The sequence below is a fragment of the Zonotrichia albicollis genome, chromosome 5 (genome assembly GCF_047830755.1).
Source record: "Zonotrichia albicollis isolate bZonAlb1 chromosome 5, bZonAlb1.hap1, whole genome shotgun sequence".
In the NCBI taxonomy this organism is placed as follows: Eukaryota; Metazoa; Chordata; class Aves; order Passeriformes; family Passerellidae; genus Zonotrichia; species Zonotrichia albicollis.
Window position 1 is genome coordinate 2575359 of NC_133823.1, and position 23645 is coordinate 2599003.

The 23645-nt window shown below is 44.8% G+C and overlaps 1 protein-coding gene across 2 annotated transcripts; it reads left to right on the plus strand.

Annotated features, from left to right (window-relative positions):
• Positions 1–2966: 2966 nt before the first annotated feature.
• SUCLG1 (succinate-CoA ligase GDP/ADP-forming subunit alpha) lies at positions 2967–20409 on the plus strand. 2 transcript variants are annotated; one of them, XM_074540540.1, is made up of 10 exons: positions 3034–3125; positions 9534–9602; positions 12332–12435; positions 13294–13410; positions 13902–14114; positions 14203–14260; positions 16963–17046; positions 17666–17817; positions 18388–18576; positions 20156–20409. In XM_074540540.1, the coding sequence occupies exons 1-10, from the start codon at positions 3074–3076 to the stop codon at positions 20180–20182; spliced, it is 1065 nt and encodes a 354-aa protein (XP_074396641.1). In that variant the 5' UTR covers positions 3034–3073; the 3' UTR covers positions 20183–20409. The 2 variants fall into 2 exon arrangements, with proteins under 2 accessions (XP_074396642.1, XP_074396641.1); XM_074540541.1 differs by lacking the exon at positions 9534–9602 and having other exon boundaries at positions 2967–3125.
• The last annotated feature ends 3236 nt before the right edge of the window (positions 20410–23645 follow it).

The following is a 23645-nucleotide window of genomic DNA, read 5'->3' on the forward strand; positions in this document are numbered from 1 at the left end:
GCCAGAAATGTAGGTCCAGAGTCATCACTGAGGTGAGTAAGGGCTAAACCAGCTCAAGAACTTGTCCCTGGTTTAGCAATTCCCTAAATACAGGTTTCCCCTCCAAGGATGCCTTTCCTGCTAAACCCTCCCTGTGGAACCTGCATTGGTCAATGGGATGTCTTTTAGCTCTGGCCAGCACCAGGAGACAAACCTGCTTCAGATTCTGAATGGAAATTGTCGGAGAATTTTGCTCAGAAATGGCTTAAAAGGCAGCTGTGAGGAGCAAATTCTCACAGCCTGTTTCTGTAAACAGCAGAAGTTCTCAGGTTGTTTTTAATAACAAGTAAATATCTTGTCCTTGGATCAGGTATGGGAAAGCAAAAGTGACAAACATGAAGGCCTTGAGAACCTTGCATACCAGGGTTCTCAGACAGTTTTCTCATAACAGGTAAACATTCTATCTTTGGCTGTTTTGGGAAAGTAAAAGTAAGTTTTGAGAACACGAATCTTGGTATTGAAAACAAAAGGAGGGGTTGGTGTGTAATCTCTGACCTATCGTGAGCTCGGATTTTGCAATATGCATGAAGTGAATTAACACTGTTATAAAAGGTGTCTGATTTGGTCCATAAATCGAAGTCGATGCTGATCAACAAAGGTGGGTCGTCTTCCTTCGCTTTCAACAGGAAATTCAGGGGGGTCTTTGATGCTGTTAAATACCTGCCCACAAAGTCCATTTTTTGGCTGTACCAACTGTGCAGTTTGTATAGATGCCAGGCTGAACACAACCTGTTTGTTGTGTTTTTTAATATGTTATGGATCAAAGTGTGTGACTCCTGCCACAGAGTTACAGATTGGTTTGGGTTGGAAGGGACATTAAAAACCATCCAGGTCCAACCCCTGCCATGGGTGGGGACACCTCCCACTAGACCTCAGAGCCCCATCAGGTCTGGTCTCAAACACTTCCAGGGATGGGGAATTCACAGCTTTTTGGGCAACAGGATTATCCCAAAGGATTTCTGCCTGGTGGGAAGCTCACCACAATGTTTGTGGCTGCAGTCCTAGGACAGTGAGCAATCCTTGGGCCACTAGAACTGGGTCTGGCCTGAGCTTTGTGAGGCAGCCCCTGTCACTGCTACCTGAGTGTTGATAACTGCTGCATTGTTTCTCCCTGGGCTGAATGGGTTCTTTCTAGGCAGTTGAATAAATCAGCAAAATTAATGTTGGTGGGACAGAGTGTTCTCTGACAGGAACCAGACCACAGCATTAAAAAAATTGAAAATAAGTTTATTTTTCCTCAATTCCATGTATGTCTGGCCAATTAGATATTGTACAGCTTGTTTCTATACCCTGAAACTTCAACAGTTACAGTGACGATGCCTTGCATTCATATTAATTACAGAATCAAGACTCCATACACAGTAAGGTTTTTAAAGAAAAGGACTGAAGAAATGTTTCTGCTACTGAGGTTTAAAAAAACCAAGCCATCAAACCAACAACTCCTACCCTCATCTGACATGATCCTACTAAAAACACTAAAAAAAGTGAAATGTTTCTGTATACAGAATGGCGATGCATTGGCAGCTAACTCAAATTGTATATCTCCACGAGTCTTAGTGAAAGCCTCAAGGAAAAATTGATTTGGAAATGGATCCAGGTATAAATCTTTTAGTAATGAAGATGTTCCTTATAAAATCAGTGTGTGTGTGTCCTCCTAAGGGGAAACTTCATGAGAAGCTTAACATTTGGATGCTTCATTCCTAACAGCCTCCTTCCAACTTCAGTTTTAGGGACACAATTAATTGATAAATCAGGAAGAAATCAGAGTATGACTTTGCTTGTTTATTTTTGCTCTGAAGCAATACTTTGTCTCTTCCCAGCCACTCCCATAGCCCTCCCCACCCCATCTATGCCCATAAATACACAATTATTTGTACTGGTTATATTTACAGGAATGTTTCTGGAGGCAGCTGATGGCATGGGTTGGATCAGGTAACGCACTGTGGTTCCTCCCAACCTGACCCATCCTGTGAGGTGATGGAGTCACAGAATCACAGAACAAACTGAGTTAAAAGGGACCCCCAAGGACATCCAGTGCAGCTCCTGGCCCTGCACAGCCCCATGCCCAGAGTCACCCCTGTGCCCAGAGCATTGTCCAAACAGCCCTGAGCTCTGCCAGGCTGGTGCTGTGCCCACTGCCCTGGGGAGCCTGGGCAGGGCCCAGCCACCCTCTGGGGCAGAACCTTTTCCTGATATCCCACACAAACCTCCTCTGGCACAGCTTCAGGCCATCCCTCAGTGCTGGCACTGCCACCACAGAGCAGGGATCGGTGTCTGTCCCTCCTGTTCCCCTCAGGAGGAATTTGTGACTGCACTGAGGTCTCCTCTCTGTCCCCTCCAGGCTGAACAGCCCCAGCGCCCTCAGTCTCTCCTCACACGGCTTCCCCTGCAGGCCCTTCACCCTCCCCGTGCCCTCCTTTGGGCACTCTCTGACAGTTTGATGTTTTTGTTACCTTGTGGCACCCAGAGCTGCCCCAGCACTCGAGGTGAGGCCGCCCCAGCCCCAGCAGAGCGGGACAATCCCTGCCTTGCCCGGCCGGCCATGCTGGGCCTGATGTCCCCAGCACAGGGATGTCCCTCCTGGCTGCCAGGGCCCTGCTGGCTCACCTGCAGCTTTCCCCTGCCCAGAGCCCCGGGTCCCTTTCCCTGGCACTGCCTTCCAGCCCCGCACTCCCCAGGCTGTCCGTACACCCAGGGCTGCTCCATCCCAGGGGCAGAATGCGGCACTTTCCCTGCTGAACCTCACATGGTTGGTGAGTGCCCAGCCCTCACATTTGCTGAGGTCTCTCTGCAGGGCATCCCTGCCTTTAATGGAGTCCACAGCTCCCCGCAGTCACCGTCCCTGGCGGTGTTTGAGGCCAGACTGCCGCGTCCGTACCGGTACCGGGTGGCGGCGTGGACTCGCTGATCCCGGAGTCCTTCCCCACCCTCATGGCTCCCGTGCCTACAACACCCAGAAGGCGCCGCGGAGCCGCTTCCGCCGCCGGGGCGGGCCGAGCTCGGGGCCGCCGCCGCCGTCATTGCGGAGGGGACGATGTCTCGCTGCAGCCCCGCCGCCGCCCGCCTGCTCGGCCGCTTCCTCCGCCGTGAGTACCGGGACGAGCCCTCCCGGCCCCGCCGCGGGGGCCGCGGGCAACGCCGGGGCCCGGCCGGGCCGGGCAGGGCAGGGGCCGGGCAAGGTCACGGCGGAGCGCGGCCGGGCGCGCTCGGCCCGCGGGCAGCGGGGCGGGACTCGGGCTGCGCCCGGGGGAGCCCGCGCTGCTCCCGCCGCTGCTCCCGGCGCTGCTCCGGCATCGCTGGGCGCTGCGAGAGGGGCAGGATCGCCCCATTCCGGGGCAGGGGCACTCCTGGCTGCGAGGCAGCTGTTTGTAAATGGGATGGGAAGTTTGCCGGGCAGGGTGGGCGGCCGCACGTGTGGAGCACCGGGAGGTTTTCTGGTGTTCTCGGCCTTGTAGCCCCGGAAAGGCTCCAAAGGGCAAGGGCCGGAGGGAGCCCCTGGAGCTGGGGCTGGAGGCCTCTGGAGGGCCTTGAATTACCCTGTGGTTTCAGCACAGCGTGCTAAAGTTCTTTCTGTTGCCAAGATAAAGGTTGTAATTTCCCGTTTTGGAGATTTCGAGCAGTCTGAGACTGGTACTTCAGCTCGAAACATTTAATGTGCGTTGTTCTGAACATCACAATGGAAAATAAAGTGCTTTTTTCCCTCCTTTTTTTTTTTTATTCTTCTTTCCAGTGTGCTTTTTCTTTGGCTGCATCCTCTTGAAAAGGAGACTTATAGTGATAGAAAAAGGATAGTGGCCTCAGAGTGAGAAAGAGTAAGTTTAGATTGGATATTAGGAAGAAATTCTTTGCAGTGAGGAAACTGGAACAGGTTTCCCAGAGAAACTGTGGCTGCCCCATCCCTGGACACGCTCAAGGCCAGGTTGATGGGGCTTGGAGCAGCCTGAGCTAGTGAAAAGTGACCCTGCCTATGGCAAGGGGTTGGACCGAGATGATCTTTAAGGTCTTTTCCAACCCAAACCATCCTGTGAGATCAGTGTGGGTATGCCCAGGCACAAAGAAGATACGAGGAATGTAAACAGAGAAATTTGTGCATTAATGTGGTTCTTGTAGCTGAAAATGAATGAACAAACTCAAACCTTCCTCATTTGACTGCACACAGTGTGTTTTTGTCCGGTGGGATGGTGACTTCCAGGTCAGGTAATGTGATCTTACAGCCCCAGGCTGGTCTGAGCCGTTCCTGTGGCACACCTCCTGTCCAGGTGGGTATCCATTCCTGCCTCTTGTTCTCCACAAGCAGGATAATGGAAAACTATTTATGCTCTTAATTTCTGCCATTTCAGCTTTTTGAGTTGGCTCCTCTGGGCCCAATAAGAATTGGTTCTGATGGAGGGGAACAGATGGGAATGTATCACCTTCCAATTTAGTTTAATTTATACTCCCAGCAGAGCTTCTCTTGAGTGCAGTTTTGTGTGTTAAAACTCCACATTTTCCCTTTACGAATAGCAGTAAGAGATTCAGGGAATAGTTATTAAAATAGTCATTTTGAGGGATAGAAAGGAAAAAGTGAAAGAAAAGAGGAAGTGGCTCAAGAAGTGCTGTTTTGCAGCTGTTCCTGAAGTCTTCTACAGAAACTCTTGCAAGATGGAATAGTTCTTCATTGGAAATCATTGGTTTGATGCTCTTTACCCTTTAAAGACTGCTGAAACCTTTAATTTGGGTTTTGTATGTACATTTTGACCTAACAATTAACATCTGCTTCTCTGAGTGATTTGATATCATGAGTGTCCAGTGTGTTCTGTTGCAAAAGAGATGCAAACCTTGTTTTTGTCGGTGCATTTATGAGGGAAACACGCAGGGTGTGTATCCCTAAGGTTGAGACTGGGAGGCTGTGGAAATGCAGTTTGAAATCTGTCAATAAATGGTGAGTGCTGTTCAAAGGTCAGCTCAGAGCTGGTGGATGGGCAGGGTCAGGAGAGATCTGTGCTTGTCCATACCCTTGAAGGATTTTTGTAGGCATCTGAACTGACTGGAGAGTCAGGATTAGGGGTTCCATGTCCTGCATGTGTTAGAAGGCTTTGGAGAGCTCTTAGATTAAAAGATTACAGTAATTATGTGGGTAAGCCTGGCAAAGGATTGCTGCAGAAAGAACAACCCAAACTGAAGAATTCCTTAATTGTTTTTATATCAACAGTGTGGAGGGAGGAAAGCTCACAGAGCTTTACCTGCTCACATTCTTACCTGGGGAAAAGCAGCTTGGCTTGCAGGAGGTGCTGGATTTGTGCTAAGAGACTGATTAGGAAAGAGAGATGTGTTAAAAGAACTGAAATTTTTCTGGGTGTCATTTCCCACTGGTTGTAGATTTGTTTTAATGTGATGGCTGTAGTGGAGGCATTGCATCTGATTAATTTACTTAATTCCTCAACTCCTATTTCACAGTCACAGATCTGGGTTTCCATCATTAACAGGAATTTGGCAAGGGGAGGGTGAGAGAAGAGAACCTGGGGGCTGATAAACAGGAATCCTGGAGTGCACAATCCTCTGAAACAAAGGATATTTTGAACAATCCCTCAACAGCATGAAGGCTTCTTTGTCATCCAGGAGCCCCTTCTGCTGATGGAACTGAAAACTTCAGGGGGGAGCTCTGGGGATGGGGTTGTGCTGCTCCTCTGCACCTCCAGGAGCTCCCCAGAGCTCTTCCTCTTGTGTCTTCCTCAGGCCTTGCATTTGTTGGCAGAGAAAGGCGAGATGGCCATAAAAATATAAATTAAACTGGTAGAGAACATTGAAAGGAGCTCTGAGGAGCAAGCTGAAGGCCCATAACTGATGGGAGACAAAGAGGGGGGGTTGGGATGTGTGTGTGGAAAAGAGACACAGCAATTTAAGTAGCACTCCTCATACAATGGAAAATAAAGTGCTTTTCTCCCTCTTTTTTTTTCCCTCTTTCCTTTTCTCCCTTTTCTCTTCTTCCCTGAGCTTCCCCTGCACTGACCTCCATTTTCCTCACTGACATTGGAGCTCCAATGTGATTTCTAAGGCTTTCTTCTTTCCTTACATAGGTTATAGAAAAGAAAAGGAGTATCTTCCATCATCTCCAAGTTCTGTGGCTATTTCAAGGAGCAGTAGAGGAAGAATTTCACTTATTCTTCTTTCCTTAAATAGGTAATAGAAAAGAAAGGGAATATCTTCCTTCATCTCCGAGTTCTGTGGGTATTTCAAGGAGTAAAAGAGGAAGAATTTCAGTCTTCTGGCAATGTAGGTGTCAGCTCAGGCCTTTGTGGAGAGGAATCTGCTGTTTCACCTTCCTTTTATACTGGGCTTGTTTCATGAGCAGCCTCAGATGCTGTCTCAGCTTCCAAATTTCCTTTTTTTTTGTTTGGGGTAAATATGGGTAAGGAGGAGACACTTTGGGATTTGTGTCCATAGGAAATCTTACAAGAATCTTACAAGAAGTGATAATAGGAAGTTTTGAGCTTTGTATGTTTTGGATGAAGAAGAGATTCAGCCTTTAGGATCTGTGCTGTCACCTGCTTTGCACAACCCAAACAGAAGGATTTGAACTGAGTGACCTCTAAAGGTCCCTGACAACCCAAACCATTCTGTGATTCCATGAAATGTAGCTTGAGTTGCATTGTTTGAAATGACATTTGTGCCTGAGAGGTGTTGCTGCTCAAGGAGGGCCTGAAAGCTCAGTGTAAATGGTATTTTAATATCCCTTGTAAATGGATCACTTTTCTTTTTAACATGTAAATTCCTGTTTGGACTCCATGATAAATAATAAGAATATTTTTCTAGAAAGGCTTGTTAATTGTAATGCACAAGTGAGCTTTAAGTCCTGCTTGAGCCTTGGGATTGTGAGTTTTTTTTTCCTAAGAGGTAAAAGAGGTGGCTTTCTCAGTTATTTGTGCTGCAGTGAGTTCTGCTCTTGGCTGGGGCCTCGTTGCCTGGAAATGCCAGAGGAGCCAGCAGCAGTGTGTGGTGTTGGAGGGCTCTGTCCCTGAGTTTCTAATGAGGTTTCTTGACTCTAAACCAGCTGGTGTTCCATGTACAGCCTTATGCCCCACTGCTAAATTTAGATATTGCTTTTCAAATCTCCCCTGAGACAGCAGAGGTTGAGCACTTTTCATAACTGTGTTTCTGTACAATGGGCCAAAGTAGGCTCTTGCCACAGTTCTCACATCTCACTTTTTAGCTAAGTAGAAGTTAAAGTACTGAAAAGCCAAAATAAATAATCTTGTTCTTTGTATAACTTTATTTTAAACCACAAACTGAACAGGGGTGGGGCAGAAATGAACATTGTGCCTGGGAAAGATTGTCCAGTCTCTTATTTTATTTTTAATACATTTTGTTAAAGGTCTGTTACAGGCCTTTGTTGGACATGGAGTTCTAATGTTATCTTAGAACTCTGACTTGACAAAATGTAACATTTTCCCTGTGCTTTTGGGAAGAGTTGGATTTGATAAGAATTGTCCTTATGCTCTAGGACTTCATGTGGAGCCTTCACCTTTGGCCTGTAATTTAGATGTGAGCATTAAAATAGCATCACCAATGGGGTTTCACAGCTGAAGAACATTTTAAATTTTTTTTTTCCTCCACTCTTCATGAAGCAGCATGCATTTTACACCTAAGCACCCAGATTATTTTTTTTTTTGGTAGTAAAATCAATTGTCTGGACTGATTAGGAAGTTGTGAAGCAGGTCCTGGGTGGAAGTTGAGACTTGGCTTCTATTTCTGACTCATACCTGCTGTGAACTTGGGCATGCCAGTTCCACTTTCCACCTGTTTCCTTCTCATCTTGTATCTGTCTTAACTATTGGAATTGGCAGCTGCTTGCACCCAGGGCTTGCTGTTTGTGCCACGTGGGGCAGAAACTCATCCTGAGCCATGGCCCTGCTGCTTCCCCTGTGCTGATAGCTGGGGACAAACCTGGCAGCTGCAGGCAGGGCAGGAGCACCAGCACAGAGCTGTGGCACAAGCACACAGCTGTATCAAGCCATTTGAAAAACCCCAGAAATTCAGACTCATCCTGTCCAGAGAGTGCCAGGTTGTTGCGGTGTGTTGCAATGTCCTGTTTTAAACTTCCGGTCCCTTCCCAGGTGTGCCTATCCCTTCTCCCTTCCCCCTCGCCCCTCGCTGAGTGTGCCCTGTCAATCAGGCTGACATACCAGCAAGGCGTCGTGTGATTGGTCCCTCAGGCCTGGGGGACATTGGATAGGTGTCCCTGTGCCCTGTCAATCAGGCTGACATACCAGCAAGGCGTCGTGTGATTGGTCCCTCAGGCCTGGGAGACATTGGCCCGTATAGGTGTCCCTAGTCCCTTGAGACCCTGCCCCTTCACCTGGTTGGTGGCTCACCTGTCCCCTCCCCTTCCCCTGCCCTGAGCTTAAAAGGTTAATCAGACCATGCAGCCTCCATTCTGTTGGAGGAATTGCCCCGGCTCAGACCTCTGCACCCATGGAATAAACATCTGGATATAACCCTCCAGCAGAATCCACTCCTTCCTTCTCTTCACCATCGCCAGAAGCTCTCTCCCCTGAGGTAAACGGAGTCCTGACAAGCCTGGACTTGTTCAGTGCCCTGCTGCACTCTCCAGCAGCCAAGGTATCTCTGGGGTAAAGCACCACAGTGCTGCCTTTGGCCCAGCAGCGAGGGTCAGAACTGGCCCAGGCACCATCTAACAGTATATTGGAATAAGATCCCAATACCAGGTGATTTTTAGGGTTTTTGTCCATAAATCACTTCAAAAATCTATTGCTCTCCATACATCTGCCCATGCTGAGCTGCCTGCGTGTGGAGACAGCAAAGGGCTCAAATCCATAGCCAGGATTTTTGAACCAGCTGTGTTTTCTGTAAAGGAAGGCCATGCAGTAAGGTAAGCAGCACATGGTTTTCAAGGGTAAATCCATACAAAGCTTAAACTTTAAGCTGCTGTTTAGATATCAGTGCCTAAAGTTTTTTTGGTTTTTTTTGATTATTTAGAAAATGCTCAAAAGCTTTTTATCCTTGAAAAATATATTAATGCTGTCTTCTGAAAATGGAGGATTGGCAAACTTAAGCTTTCAGAAACATTGTTGTGCAATGTTATAAATATCTGAGAATAGATCTGGAATGAGCAGTTGAACTGGGAGTGTGCAGTTGCTCTCAGGTCTGGAGAAATGTGACTGTTTGTCAGTTTGTCAGCAGCAAAGAGACTGTGGAGTCTCCCTCCCTGGAGGTGCTGAGGAACCATCTGGACAGTCCTGTGCAATGTGCTGTAGGATGACCCTGCTTGAGCAGGGAGGTTGGACCAGCTGACCCACTGTAATTCCTTCCAGCCTGACCCATGCTGTGATTTTTATTTTTTCCTAAATACTGAAATTGCTCAGTGGCAATAGGTGGCCAGCAAGCATCCATCCCTCTCTTACTTTGCAGGTGGATTTGTCAGTGTTTGGGTACAGGATTTGTAAAACTTAGATGTGAGTCAGTTTCTGTTGCCTGTTTGCTCTTTCCCCTTGCAGGCCCATTTTCAAACTGTCATTGCCGTTCTCCTGGGAGCCTGGAGTGTTCTCCCCAAGGCCTCACTGGGGGTAAGGACTGGAACAGCTCCTTCTCAAGGGGAATCTGCCTCTGCTGTGCTCAGGGTTGGGTGTCACCAGGCACATCTTGTGCCAGTGAGGGATTGCCTGAGTGCCTGGGCTCAGGCAGAGAGTTCCCTGCTCTCCTGACCAGCATTCCAGCTGTTCCTGGTTTTGTTTTGCCTCTCCTTTGCTGGGGGCAGGCTGCTCCTGCCCAGATGTGCCTTTGAGTTGATTCAGGTGCAGGATCTTACAGCCCTGCCTAAGACCAAGTCCTCAGCCTAGGACAAAGACCATCCTGTGCTGTCTTCTGCAGCAGTGGCTTCTCTCTCCCACAGCCAGCCTGGTAGCCTTGTTCATTAAATCTCAACCTTAGATATATTCTCATAAAATCATAGAATCACAAAATACTTTGGCTTAGAAGGTGCCCTTGAAGATCATCTTGTTCCACCCCGTGCCATGGGCAGGAACCCCTTCCACCAGATCAGGTTGCTGCAAGCCCCATCCAGCCTGGCCTGAAACACTCCAGGGATGGGGCAGCCCCAGCTCTGGACAGCCTGTGCCAGGGCCTCACCACCCTCACAGTACAGGTTTTTTCCTAATATCCAGTTGAAATGTTCTCTCTTTTACTTTGGAGCCATTTCCCCTTGTCCTGTCATTACATGCCCTTGTCAATAGTCTTGTTCCATCTTTCCTCTCAGTTCCCTTCAGGTACTGAAGGGAATTGTCACCCCAAAGGCTTCACTTTTCTAGGCTGAGCAATCCCAATTCTCTCAGCCTTTGCTCATGGCTCCATCCCTCTCATCAGCTTCCTGCCCTCCTCTGGATTCTCTCCAGCAGCTCCAGGTCCTCCCTGTGCTGGTCCAGAGCTGGACACAGCCCTGCAGGTGGGGTCTCACCTGAGCAGGGCAGAGGGGCAGAATCCCCTCCCTCACCCTGCCTGTGCTGCCTTGGATGCAGCCCAGGAAATAATTGGCTTTTTTATGGCTTTTCCTAAGGATTTCACATGGATTTTTTTCTGTCACTGCTCTGTATTTCCTGACACCACGAGTTCTGCAGAAGTATTTGGGGTGATTTAGGTTAAAACCCTGCAGGTCACTAAGCTCAAGTGCACTTTTGCCACTTTCCTCACAAGTTTGCTGCATCCTAGCCTGTTCCTTTCTGTATGGAGTTTTACTTTGTGTCTGTGTGAAGTTGAGGATTTGCTGCAGCTCCTTTGAGAGCAGCAGAAGGTGGCTGGAGTTAAACCCTGGCTTTGCCAGCACTTTCTAAGAACAGAGTAAGGACTTTAGTAAGGTTTAGCAGTAGCACTGATGTGTGTAGGCTGCTTCTGGCATGGTTTGGTTTTTCTGCTCACTCCTTTGACTACAACTGAAGCATAAAAGCAGTGCAGCACTAAACTTTATTTGGCAAGAGAGAACTGTGAAGCTCTGATGGAAATGTGTGTGTATGTGGATCTTAAGTTTCTGCAGATTTACTAACCCATGTAAATTCTGTATTTATAATAATTTAATAATTCATCTTACCAAATTCTGTGCATTATCATAAAGATACTTTTTTCCCCCCTTTTTCTCCTTAAAAGCTTTTACTCCCTTCCTAAAAAGAGAAAAAGGAAAAAAATATTTCCTTGTTCAGATGTGCCTGAGTATGTATGTGGAACAGTCTGGGGGCCATGATTCAGGGTCTGTTATTTTGATTTCAGCTGCACTATTTACTTCCTTAAGTCTTAGTTGCTGAAGTTTTAAAAGAGCTAAAGGAGTAAATAGTAACATATTGATGTATACATTAGAATTGTGCCTTCCCAGGGTTGCTCTGTGTGTAAATTAAGGTTTTTATGTCAAACACTTGCAGGGAATAAATTGGTTCTGATCCCCTCAAAACTGTGGTGTGTGAAAAAGCATATGGCAATAAATGTAGGTGTGCATCCTATTTATACCAGAAGCCCTCTCTTCTCATCTCAAGCTGTTTTCTGTGGTAACATTCTGTGCATCTGCTGTCATTGTTCCTTTCCCTTCAGCACAGATGCAGTCATTCCCCTCAGCTTTTTGTTGCCAGCACACTCTGTGCTCTTTTTCTACAATTGTGTTGTCTTGTTTTCTTCTCTCAGCACCAGAACTGTGAGAACTAAATTGAAAATCACTCTAGTGGAGTATCTGGAGAGCTGTGTTTCCTCTCGAGCCCAGATGTGTGTCCAGCAGTGATGCCATAGCTGGGAATCTGTTGGGAAAAGATCTCTTGCTGTCTTACACAGCATCAGGTTTTTCCTGGGCTGAGGGACCCTCGAGCTCCTCAGTGTCTCTGCTTGTCTGCTCTGGACTGTGCTCTGTTCACAGGAGGTGTCACACAGTACCAGGGCTGTAACAGCCTCAGGATTTTATCAGGATTTTGGCCTTGCTTTGTCACTTTGCACAGTGACTAAGAAGATAAAAACGTGTTTGTTTGCAAATGAAAGCAGTGCTTAAGAAATTATTTCTGTTAGGAGGAATCCTGATAGTGAGTACTCAAATGAGAAACCTCTCTTAATTTCTAGTAAATGGAGTAATTGGCATAAGAGGTGAGCTACAGGTGTTTAATGTCTTAGCCTGACAAGCACTGAATGAGGCTTCTGAAAACATGAGCTGCTCATGGTTTTTTGATACAAGCATTGATTGATATGCATTTACTTGGTAGGACATTTTTTGTCTCAGAGTTTACCAGAGGAGTGGATTAATGGTTTGTGCTCTCTTCTCTTTTCTCTCCAGTTCCACAGAATGGAGTCCGACACTGCTCCTACACAGCATCCAGGAAAAACCTGTATGTTAACAAGAACACAAAGGTTATCTGTCAGGGTTTTACAGGCAAACAGGTATGTCTAGAAGTTATTTTTTCTATCAGCCTTTCAGTCAGAGAGTTAATTCTCAGAAAACATAGTTATATATGAAATGGATTATATACTGCCTTTTGTCTGTTCATAGGAAGCTGGAATTCCTTCACAGGAAGGTGAAGGAATTCTCCCTTCAGCCCTGTAGTTGACATTCTTTGGCCCAAATACTTGTGCACAAGCTTTAAAGTTATTTTTGAGTCATCTCTATTATAGTGGTTTTCATTTTTGTTTTTTTATATTGTATACACTGAAGGGGTTTCCTTGTAAAAGGCTATTTGCAAAAAAACTGCAAAAACCTGCCCATTGTCAAAGTGCTTCTTTCACAAATGCATTTCAATATCAATGCCTATAAACTAAATTTCTGGTTTTATTTCAGGATATTTAATAATTTTCTCAGGTTCATTCTTTTACACATTTGCAGGCAGAGAGGGCTGCTTTTGTAAAACTATGAGCTAGTCATGGATGAGCATGCTAATTTTTATTTCACTGTAATGTTTGTCACTTTAGTGTTTGTCATCTGCCAAACTTGATGTGGGAAAGAAATTGTGTCTGCAGGTGTGTTAGCAGCACACAACAGAATTCCCTTGAGCATGAAACTACAGTGCTATGATTGAAAAACAAAAAGAGCATATTAGCATATTCCAAATGCATTTAAAACATGTGGATGCACTTAGCAAAATATCTGATTATATATATATGTATGTGTAGTGAAAACTTCCCTTCTTATTGCAAATTTCAGTGACATAAATTGCCTTCAGAATTATAGATAGCATCAAACTTTTTGGTTAAGTTTATTTGCTATTATGTGCCTTCTAACTTTACTTATTTTCTCTCTCATAGGGCACCTTTCACAGCCAGCAGGCATTGGACTATGGCACCAATCTAGTTGGAGGAATTTCTCCAGGGAAAGGGGGAAAAACTCATCTAGGTCTGCCTGTGTTTAATTCTGTGAAGGAGGTAATTTGCAGCAGTGGCTGGAGGGCACAGAGTTTAAAGCTGAAGGGCTCCTTATTTCATTGCTCACAATATTTGAGCCATGGATGTCCCTGGGCACAGAGGGAAAGAGAAGCCTTGTAAAAGAGGGAGCATTCAGGGTGCTCAGGCACCAGTTTGGCTTCCACTGTGAAGTTCACAGAGCCTGGCTCCACTTGCTTTCTGAATGCAGCTAGTTTCTGATTGATTCTGCTGTGCACCATGAATTTTTAGCAAACTGTTGTGTAAGAGTATTCATGATGGTGATCACGGGGCAGATCCTTCCCAGACAGTGGTCAGTTCTCAGCTCCCTGGTTGTGCTCCATCTTCAGGGAATTCAACACTTGCTTAGGTTATAATTGAGTTATATATATCCTTAACTCATGCCTGAGAGTGGCTGTATTTTAAATGCCTTGTTGTCCATTTCTCTCCAGCCCCGCTAAACGCCCGATGTGTTTTTCTCATGTCCCCTGCAGGCCAAAGAACAAACGGGTGCTTCAGCCACTGTCATCTACGTCCCTCCCCCGTTTGCTGCTGCTGCCATCAACGAGGCCATCGATGCAGAGATGCCCCTGGTGGTGTGCATCACCGAGGGCATCCCCCAGCAGGACATGGTGCGCGTCAAACACCGCCTGCTGCGGCAGAACAAGACCCGCCTGGTGGGCCCCAACTGCCCCGGCGTCATCAATGTGAGTGAGCTCTGCCTTTGGGCCGAGGCTCAGCTGTTCCCAGTGCTGCTTTCAGTGGTACATCTGACTTCTCCCACTCTTTCCTTAGCCTGGAGAATGTAAAATTGGTATCATGCCTGGTCACATTCACAAGAAAGGAAGAATTGGTGAGTTTTTGAATATTTGTGCGTCGTCTAAAACACAAGTTTGGTGCTCTGGTGTTTTCCCTCATGAGGCAAGGCACATCATGCCCTGGAGAGAGTTGGTAACACTGTGGGACAGCTCGTTGTGATGGTGTTTGCAGGGGTCTTAGGATGAGGGAAGAGATGAGGATTTGACTCCATGTTTCAGAAGGCTGATTTATTATTTTATGATATATATTACATTAAAACTATACTAAAAGAATAGAAGAAAGGATTTCATCAGAAGGCTGGCTAAGAATAGAAAAAGAAGGAATGATGACAAAGGTTTGTGTCCCAGACAGAGAGTCCGAGCCAGCTGGCTGTGATTGGCCATCAATTAGAAACAACCACATGAGACCAATCACAGATGCACCTGTTGCATTCCACAGCAGCAGATAATCAATGTTTACATTTTGTTCGTGAGGCCTCCCAGCTTCTCAGGAGAAAAAAATCACAAGGAAAGGATTTTTCAGAAAATATCATGGCTACAGCTTGTCTGTCCTCAGTTTGGACATGAATTTTAGCATTATCAATCCTGAAGGCCCAAATCTGGAATTCTTCCACAGTAGACACTGGGTGCTGATGGTGAAGGCAAAGCAATTAAAAATTCCTGTAGGTAATGTGATTGATTCGGTATCTTCAAAGGAGAGCCTTGAGGGAACTTCCATTTTTCTTGGAATTTGAGAGCATTAAGCTCTCCAACATTATTCCTTCTAACAGCTTGGCTGCTTGGGACTGGGATCCTCCTCTTCTCGTGATCTCAGTACTACACCAAAGGGAAGAGACTGCAGAGAAGTTTATACATAATTTAGACAACTATGAAACCATCACAAGTGGAAGTGTCAAATATACCCAATATTCAGGCAGTGTGGTAAAGGGCAGGAAGGCAGTGACTTGTTTAATGTTAATTACACTCTCTGCGTGTAATGAGTTACACACCCTGTTACATGCAAGTCTCTTGTCCTGACTTCTGTCAGCTCCTTGTTGTAAACTATAGATATAACAACTTGATTTTTTTATTTTCAAATAATGCAGTTCAGGAGCTGTAGAGAAATTTCTTCTGAAATGTCCATTTGTACTTAGGTAGAGCTTCAGAAACATTGCTGTAAACAGCACATGCTGCTGTTCTCTGTCAGCAAGGTCACCAGTTTCCCTTGAGCACAGTAGTACCCTTTTTGCAGCATTACCTTTTTTTGGGGTGGAAAATGTGTTTACTGTGGGAAAGCCTGTTCAATGCTGTTGAACTACAGGGACTCAGTGCATTTTTTTAGCATGAGGAGCTCCCTCTGCTATGTAATCACTTCTGGCTTGAGACTAGATTGCACCTAAGCAATGCTCCAAGATGTGTTAGCACTCATTTCCACCTCCAGCTTTCACAAGTACCCATAAACCTGGAATTGAAAAACCAAATGGCTGCAATTATGCCCTTTACAAAACTCACTGAGGCACTCTGAGTGTAAAAGGGAACATCAACCAGAGAGCTCTGAGCTCTCTTCTGAATCAAAGTTCTGTTCTAATTTTCTAAATATACACAAGAAATGTGTTGCAGCCACAAGTTATTAGAATCTGAATGCAAGGCACATCAAGTGCCAAAGAATATTTAACATATTGTATCCAGTAGCTCTGCCATTGCTGGAAATGTTTTCAATGGTGATCCAAGAATCAAGGAATAAAAATGTGGATTTGCCACCCTCCCAGTTTCATCTAACGTGTGACCTTTGGTGATGTGCTCTCCAGCTTTCTCTTACTGTGAGGCATCCAATAATCATCTGAATATTCTGTGATGCAAGGTATAAAAATAGCCACAATCTTTGGACTTTCATCTGTAGCTCCTCTGAGGCAATCTGATCTTAGTGGTAAACAGGGAGGCCTTTTCAAACATAGCAAGGAAAAAAACCCTGTGCTAGAACACGTCTGAGCAGGCCAACAGTATAAATAGTTGATAAAATGAAGGTTCTTAGTCTAGTGGTGTATTTCCTCCTCTGTTCATGCAATGTACATTATATTCCTTGTTACATGGCTTGAAGTAGATGGAAGATGGTGTCTGTTTTTCTTGAAAACCTTTTCTTTTGTAGTACTAACAGAAGTCTCAGCTTGAAAAAAAGAACGAACAGCCATGCAAATATTTTGCCCCTGCTCAAAGCTCTGTGCTAACTTCCATCCTGAATTTAAAACTGGGTCTCTTGTGATACTGTAATGTGAATGCCAGGTGTGTTGTGTAGAGAAGCAACAAATACCTTAATAGTGATAACATGTATTTGTGCAGCATTTTCCTGTTCTGGAAGATCTCTTGTGTGCCTGGCCATACTGGGGGTATGATTAATACAGAATTATTTTGTTAATTGTTCAGCTGCAGCTCTGTTTCAAGACCAGTGCATCAGCTACTCACATACAAGATAAGAAGTATTTTCTTTTATTTACTTTTCAATTTTCTTTCCTGGTAAGGCTTTAGCATGAGAAAACCATTAATGACTTTCTGGGCAGCTTTAGTCCATTGACAGTTAAGTGTCAAAAGGTGAAAACCAAGAAATGGTACAGAAATAATCTTGCAGAGTGTTTTGGCAAGGCCAGCTGGAAAACCTGGAATCTCATGTTGTTTACTGAGGTGATTTTCATTACTGTAAGAACAGCTGCCTCTAGTTATGTGCTGTGTTAGTGGTAACTTTATCTTCCTTTCTTTCCTCAAGGTATTGTGTCAAGATCTGGAACCCTGACGTACGAAGCTGTTCATCAGACAACACAAGTTGGGTTGGGGCAGTCTTTTTGTGTTGGTAGGTTCCCTCAGAATCAGCCTCTTGTACCTAGGCTAATCTGCTTTTCCTTCACAAGTGTACATCCAAAAGAGTTCCTTTTTTGCAAGTGTAGAATTTGCTGAATGGCAGTTGTGTTGAGAAGTGGGATCCCTATATTCTGTGAAGAGTACAGCTCTTCTCTGTTATAATTTCCACATCAGGTTAATAAAAGCCTTAAAACCAGCTTTGAACAGAGAACTGCCAGCAAATGTGATGTCCATTTGGAAACAGACTGTCCCAAGAAGTTTAGTTATCAAAGATTAGGGCATTCTTAGGCATTTAGGTGGGTGTGTTAAGTGAATTTAGTTTTCATACACCAAAATTCTGGAGCTGGCATCTTGGTCCTGCTGTGTTCTTAACATTTTGTTTATGGTTTGAAAGGTGAACACTCAGATATCAAAGCTTTGTGTGAATTGTGGGGGAGGTATTTGGAGCTGGAATTTGACATGCTCAGACTTGGGTTCAGCCTTCAGAGCTGCCTGTCCTATGAGCCTGTGGGAATACTCCTCATGCTGAAATTTACTTCTAAACTTGTATTGTAAATGCAATATCTTTATCCTGAGTTACTCTTTTCTTGTGGTTTTAATGTTTTTTGTAGGTATTGGAGGTGATCCCTTCAATGGCACTAATTTTATTGACTGCCTTGATGTCTTCCTGAAGGATCCTCACACTGAGGGGATCATATTGATTGGGGAGATTGGAGGAAATGCTGAAGAAGATGCAGCAGCATTTTTAAAAGAACATAATTCTGTAAGTCTTAAAACACCTTGTTTCCAGACACTTTCATAGTTAGGCAGCTTCTTTTGCCTCATCAATGAAAACTCATTTCAGTCTCTCATCTCTATTTACAAAAACCATAAACAGTCATGGGTTTTTTAAAGAAAAAGAGTTGAAATTAAGAGTGTTGTGGAGGTTGGACTAGATCTTGTTAACCACTCCCAGCACTGCAATGGATACCCTTCTATTTTTTTACTTTTAGAGGTCTTTCCAGCCATGTTCTGTGAAGGGGATAGCATTGTCAACTTTAGAATATTATTCCTATAACAATATTTTTAGTGATTTTTTTTTTTTTTGTAGTATGCATGGCCTGTAGAAAGATTTTAAGTTTCTGTTTGCTTCTGGTTTATGATGATTATCAGGAGAGGAAGTACTGCAGACTATTTGTGCTGTGTGAGCTGTTTAATAACTTTACCTGGCGAGTCGATAATTAAACAAAAAATGAACAATTTAAATAAATAAAGATGAACAAAATGAGCAATTTGCCACCTGGAGCTGCCTTTCCTGTCACCCTCCTCCACATAACACATTGATCTGTTGCAGGGCCCCAATGCCAAGCCAGTGGTGTCCTTCATAGCTGGCCTGACAGCTCCTCCGGGCCGGCGGATGGGCCACGCTGGAGCCATCATTGCCGGGGGCAAGGGGGGAGCCAAGGAGAAGATTGCAGCCCTGCAGAGTGCAGGGGTTGTGGTCAGCATGTCCCCTGCTCAGCTGGGCACCACCATCTACAAGGTTGGTTCCTCTGCCATTGGCTCATCTACAGCGAGAAGCCACTTGTGAGGGAATATAAGAGATGAGAGTCCATCTCTTACCCGGATGTCCGGTTTTCGGCTGTTTGGGTGGCCTGGAAAGGCCCGAGGTGGCCTTGGGGCAGCCCGCGTATCGAAGGACGAGAAGAGGCTTCAGTTCTTCTTTCGGTCTCGGTGTTTATTAATTGTTTATCTAAAAGATTTTCTCTCAGCCCGACAGAGCTCTGCTCAGCAGCCAGCCATGAGCACACTGTGCTGCCCTCCGGGCGGTCACCTATCTTTATACCCAAAGTTACGTGTACAATATTTATCATTTTTCCCCAATACCATTTATTCTTATTGTCGGGTGCACTTTTAGTAATGACCAATCCAAAAGTGCCACCATCACCACAGAAGATGGAGGAGAAGAAGAAGAAGAAGAAGGACAGGACACGCCCCAATTCCTCCATCTTACTTCTCTAAACCCCCCTGTACAGAAATCCTAAACCCTGTGTCTCACCCTCTAATTAACCAATCCCTTCACCATTCACCCCGGTGAAACCCTCCTATCCTCATACAGGTGTCGTCTCCTGTGTAGGATCAAAGTCCAGCCCCCAGACACTTCTGGAACATTCCAGGACTCCCGAGCCCCCCAAGGGTGGTCTCGGTGGCTCAGCACCTCAGTCCTGAGGTGCTGAGATCCCACACCCAGACACTGCTGCTCTGAACTTGCTTAAAAATAAAAACTCTTGGCTGGACAAGCTCAAATTACTACATAAAAGATCTCTGCACACAGTTTTATTTAATTTTGTTTTATAGAAAAGTAAACATAGCAAAATACAGATTACATTCTGTTTCAAATGTAGCTACTTGTTGAAATTGTTTTCTGGGTGCAAAGAGCCTGAATTAATGTAAAATACGAGAACATTATTTCTAAATAGGGTATTTGAGGAAGGAGAGCCTTGGCATATAATTCAGAGTTATGGCTGAATATATGCTGCTGAAAAACTGAGGTGTGGAATGGGATTATTTGCATTTTACTTAGTTCATATCCAAAAAAGGGGATTGCTTCACAGCTAGAGGAGATGCATAATTCAGCTGTGTTAGGTATTTTTTGTTTCCTGTGGTGACTGTATAGTGCAGTATCTCCACAGGTTGCTGTGGGATTCTTCCCTTCTTTTGTTGTGCTTTTTCTTTACTGAAATGAAAATCTTGATTTTGTTGCTTCCCTGGCTGGAGTCCTTTACTGTAAGGATTCTGCTGCAGTTCTGATGCAGAATTGGTGTTTTTCAAGCCTGTTATGCTGTTTCTGGGAGCAAATGGTTCCTTGACAGCATTACAGTCTGGCAGTGACTACAGTCTGGCTTTCCAGAGCTGGCTTGTTAATGTGAGGTGGGAGAATGCTCAGTTTCCTTTCCCCCTAACTTGAACACTTTATGTTTTTTATATTTTAATTTTTAATACCAATTTTTAATTCTTAACATCACGTTTCCTAAGATACATAGAAAATAATTTGAAATAGAAAAGAATAATAGAAGCATTTTCTGTTTTCCCTGCTGGTAACATCTGTGTGCTCTTTGCAGGAGTTTGAGAAAAGGAAATTGCTGTAAGAGAAGACACTTTGGAATACTTTCTCCAAAACACCAGTGCAGCACCCGGCCTCCGCTTACCTTTTGTCTGCTAATCTTCAGTTGCCCCAATGTCTTGACATTGGTCAATGAATTTGACTGGGAAGCCAGAAACCTCCTGGCTAAACCTGTTTTGGTGTCTCCTTGTTTCAGACATTGTCACCCTGTTGTAAATCACAGCAAATTAATAAATCTACTACTAAATCTGATCCATCCTTTGAATTCCTGAAGCAGAGCCGTTTCTTCGGTCATCATAAACAAAATCTTTTGTAACTTAAGCACTGCCCCTTTTTCAGGTGAAGCTGCTTGTAGGGCTGCTTTTAAGGATCGAGGCACTGACTTTATGCACATCCCACACTTTGGTTTATTTTTAAGAAGTGCAGTCCTGCTCGTTGGTTGCTGGCCAGTACCTTTGAACAATAGGCCAAAGTTTCCGTCCATTAAACCAAAGCTGCTGGATCTGGAGGGATTGGTGTTGATCCACGTAGCTGGAGATGCCTGAGGTCCAGACTTTCTCTTCAAGGCTGATTAGCCATGCACAGTGCAGTCCTCTACTGCCAAGGAGTTCTGTTTGTTGTGTATAAAATGCAATTGTTACTGATAAAAATTAATATAATTTCACATGCAAAATATATATTCAAAATTGTCTGTAACTATGAAGATGATCTGGTCTTTAGCTGACTTTACCCTGATTTCCACTTCATCTTAACTAGCATTGCACTGCTTGTATTCTGAAATGCAAATAACAATGGGACATAGAGAGCAATTATTATTCTCTAGAAAAGAACATAATAAGGTAACTTTCTTGTTAACCACTCCCAGCACTGTAATGGATACTCCCTTTTTTTTTTACTGTGGATATAGCCCAAGTATTGTGCCTATAAATGTTGCAAGTTTCATCAGGATGGGTTAAACCCCAGATTGCTTTATTAGAGGACTGAAAGTTGATGTAAGCTGGCACTTGTTTAAAGCTAACCTTGTGTCCCATAAAGGTGCTGTTACGAAAACCTGCGTTGTTATTTATTTAAAACTGTTCCTGGTTTTCCTACTCAAATAAATCCCTGTGGAATTTCTCTTTCTGAAGCAAGCAGGTGTGTCACTGCTGACATTTGCAGCTCCTGGAGCTAAGTCCTGGTGAAGTGCATGAGGGACAGGTCACATCTCTGCACACCAAAGGTGTATTCATGCACTTGATGGGTGGTCTGGCACCAGCCTTGGCACACAGGTGCTGCATTGTTCACCTGGGCATGATGGACTGAAAGGAACCTGACCCCCTGTCCCTGGGCAGCTGAAAGCAGCATTGAGCAGGTACACCATTTGATGGAGCCTGTGACAGCAGAGAAGGTGTTTTTTACTAGATCTGCTCAGTTTGGTGGTGGTGCTTGTTTTAATCTGGAGCAGAATGACTGATGGGTGCCCTTTGGAGACACAGCACTGCTAAATTGTCTCAGTCCGTGCAAGAGTGCAATTCCTCAGCACTGAGTGTCGGGGAACTGCAGGCATTCTTATGAGCCTGATAACCAGAGTAACTCATGGCAGTGCTGTGCTGGTGGCCTTTGGGATGGGCAGTGCTCTGAGGAACTGCCTGAATTTCACCCCTGTAGCAGGTGCTGTTTGATTTGCATCCAGCCTTTGCTCTGTGCAGCCCAAGGCTCTGAGGAGCCTTCACAGAGACTGACTGAGGTGAGTGGTGGGGATATTTCATAATATAGGGTAAATAAATAATACACAATCCTGAAATTATCTGCCCCTTCCTCCTTTCCTGCCTGGGCTCTATGAGCCATAGAGCCCTGGGATTGAATGTGTGATGGAGGTGATTCCATGATACAGGAATTAAAACCTGTAGGTTTTAGGTTCCATTGTTAGAGAGAGGTTACTTCAGGATGTTCTCTCTCCTTGTATCTCTGTTGAGTCTGGCTTAGTGTTGAACTGACCTGAAATCAATGCCAGCAATTTTGGAAAATACTCAGAAATGCTGCAACTCTTTCAATTTTCTAAAGGAATTTGTCAGCTTGTCCCGCTTGAACTTGAGGTACAAACAAGATCTTTTCCTAGAAGTGGAATCTGAGAGTTTTGCTCAAGTTAAAAACCTCAGGGAGATTGCTCAGAGTTGCACCATGTGGAGGGATAGAATGTAAGAAAATAAAGATCGTGCAGAAGGAAATCTCACACCTGAGGAGTTGCAGCTGTACTAATCACCAAAGATTAGGAACAGGCCTGCCCTTAATAGGCCACAGCTGTGTCCAATAAGGATGAGTGCTATAAAAGAGTGGGTTAGCTGTGTGAGGAGAGATAGAGTTTATTGGTTGTGCTGTGAAGAAAAAGGAGTCAGTGCTGTGAGGAGATGCCCATGAGAAATCAGTGAGAAGGCATGAGACTTGCAATCAGATGACAACAGCACCAGGGTTGTGTTTTGTTTGTTTGTTTGTTTGATGTGTGTGTGTATGGCGTGTTTGGGGTTGTTTGTTTTTGTTGGTTTGCTTTGTTTGGGATTTTGGGGTGTTTGTTTTTTTTTTTTTTTATGGGGTTTTCCTGTTTTGTGGTTTTTTTTTTGGTAGCTCCAGGTCCCCCCTGATGTTTGTTGGACCTGCTGACCATCCATAGCTCACTCACAGAACTCAGACCCAGACAATTCTCTGCCACTCAGAACATCCAAAAGCTTTCATTAAATCTGACTTTACTTCTGCAGCAGTTACATGATCTCAAAAGAAAAGGCAAGAGATGACTCTCTGTGTACAAGGTCACATATATTTCTAGGACTGGGAGTAAACCTGTGTTTCTGTGCTGTAATGAGCAACCACAGAGCGGTGCTGGGAGCAGGAGCAGAATCCTGTAACGATGTCTGTGCTGTGCACATACATAACTGAGGGTCTCTTAAAACCGGTTTTGTTGCTGTAAAAGGCAGCACAGCAAATTTATAGCTTCCAGCACATCTGTAACATTATGAGACAGCTGCTTTAAAAAACCCCACCAGCCTCCCAGCTGCTCCTTTCCATTTGCTGTTCTGCTCTCTAGGTGGCAGGTTTTGACTCCAAAACATGGGTTTGGCTCAAAGTGTGCTGGAGAAATAAAAGATGGCAGCAAACCACTGCCACTTTATTCTTTCTCTGTGTTAGATTGATTTATGACCATATCTGTTTGAATGAGTTGGAGAGAGGTGTTAAAGAGCCTGCCTGGTTTCCTCATGGTGTTCTCACTACACTCATGATGTTGAAATGTTTCCTTGTTTTGTTGATATATGTTATCTGAAATGTGTGAATTTGGCCGTCAAATGGGACCTGCCTTAGAGAAATACCTGCCTTCCTTTTAAAACAGGCAAGAAATGGCTCAGACTGTTTCTTCAAGGGCTTAGCAACTCTGACTTTACTTTTTTTTCCTTTTATTCACTTGTTTGCTGCTTGGAAGAGAGCCATCCTCAGTGCTGCTGTGTCCCCCAGGCTGTGTG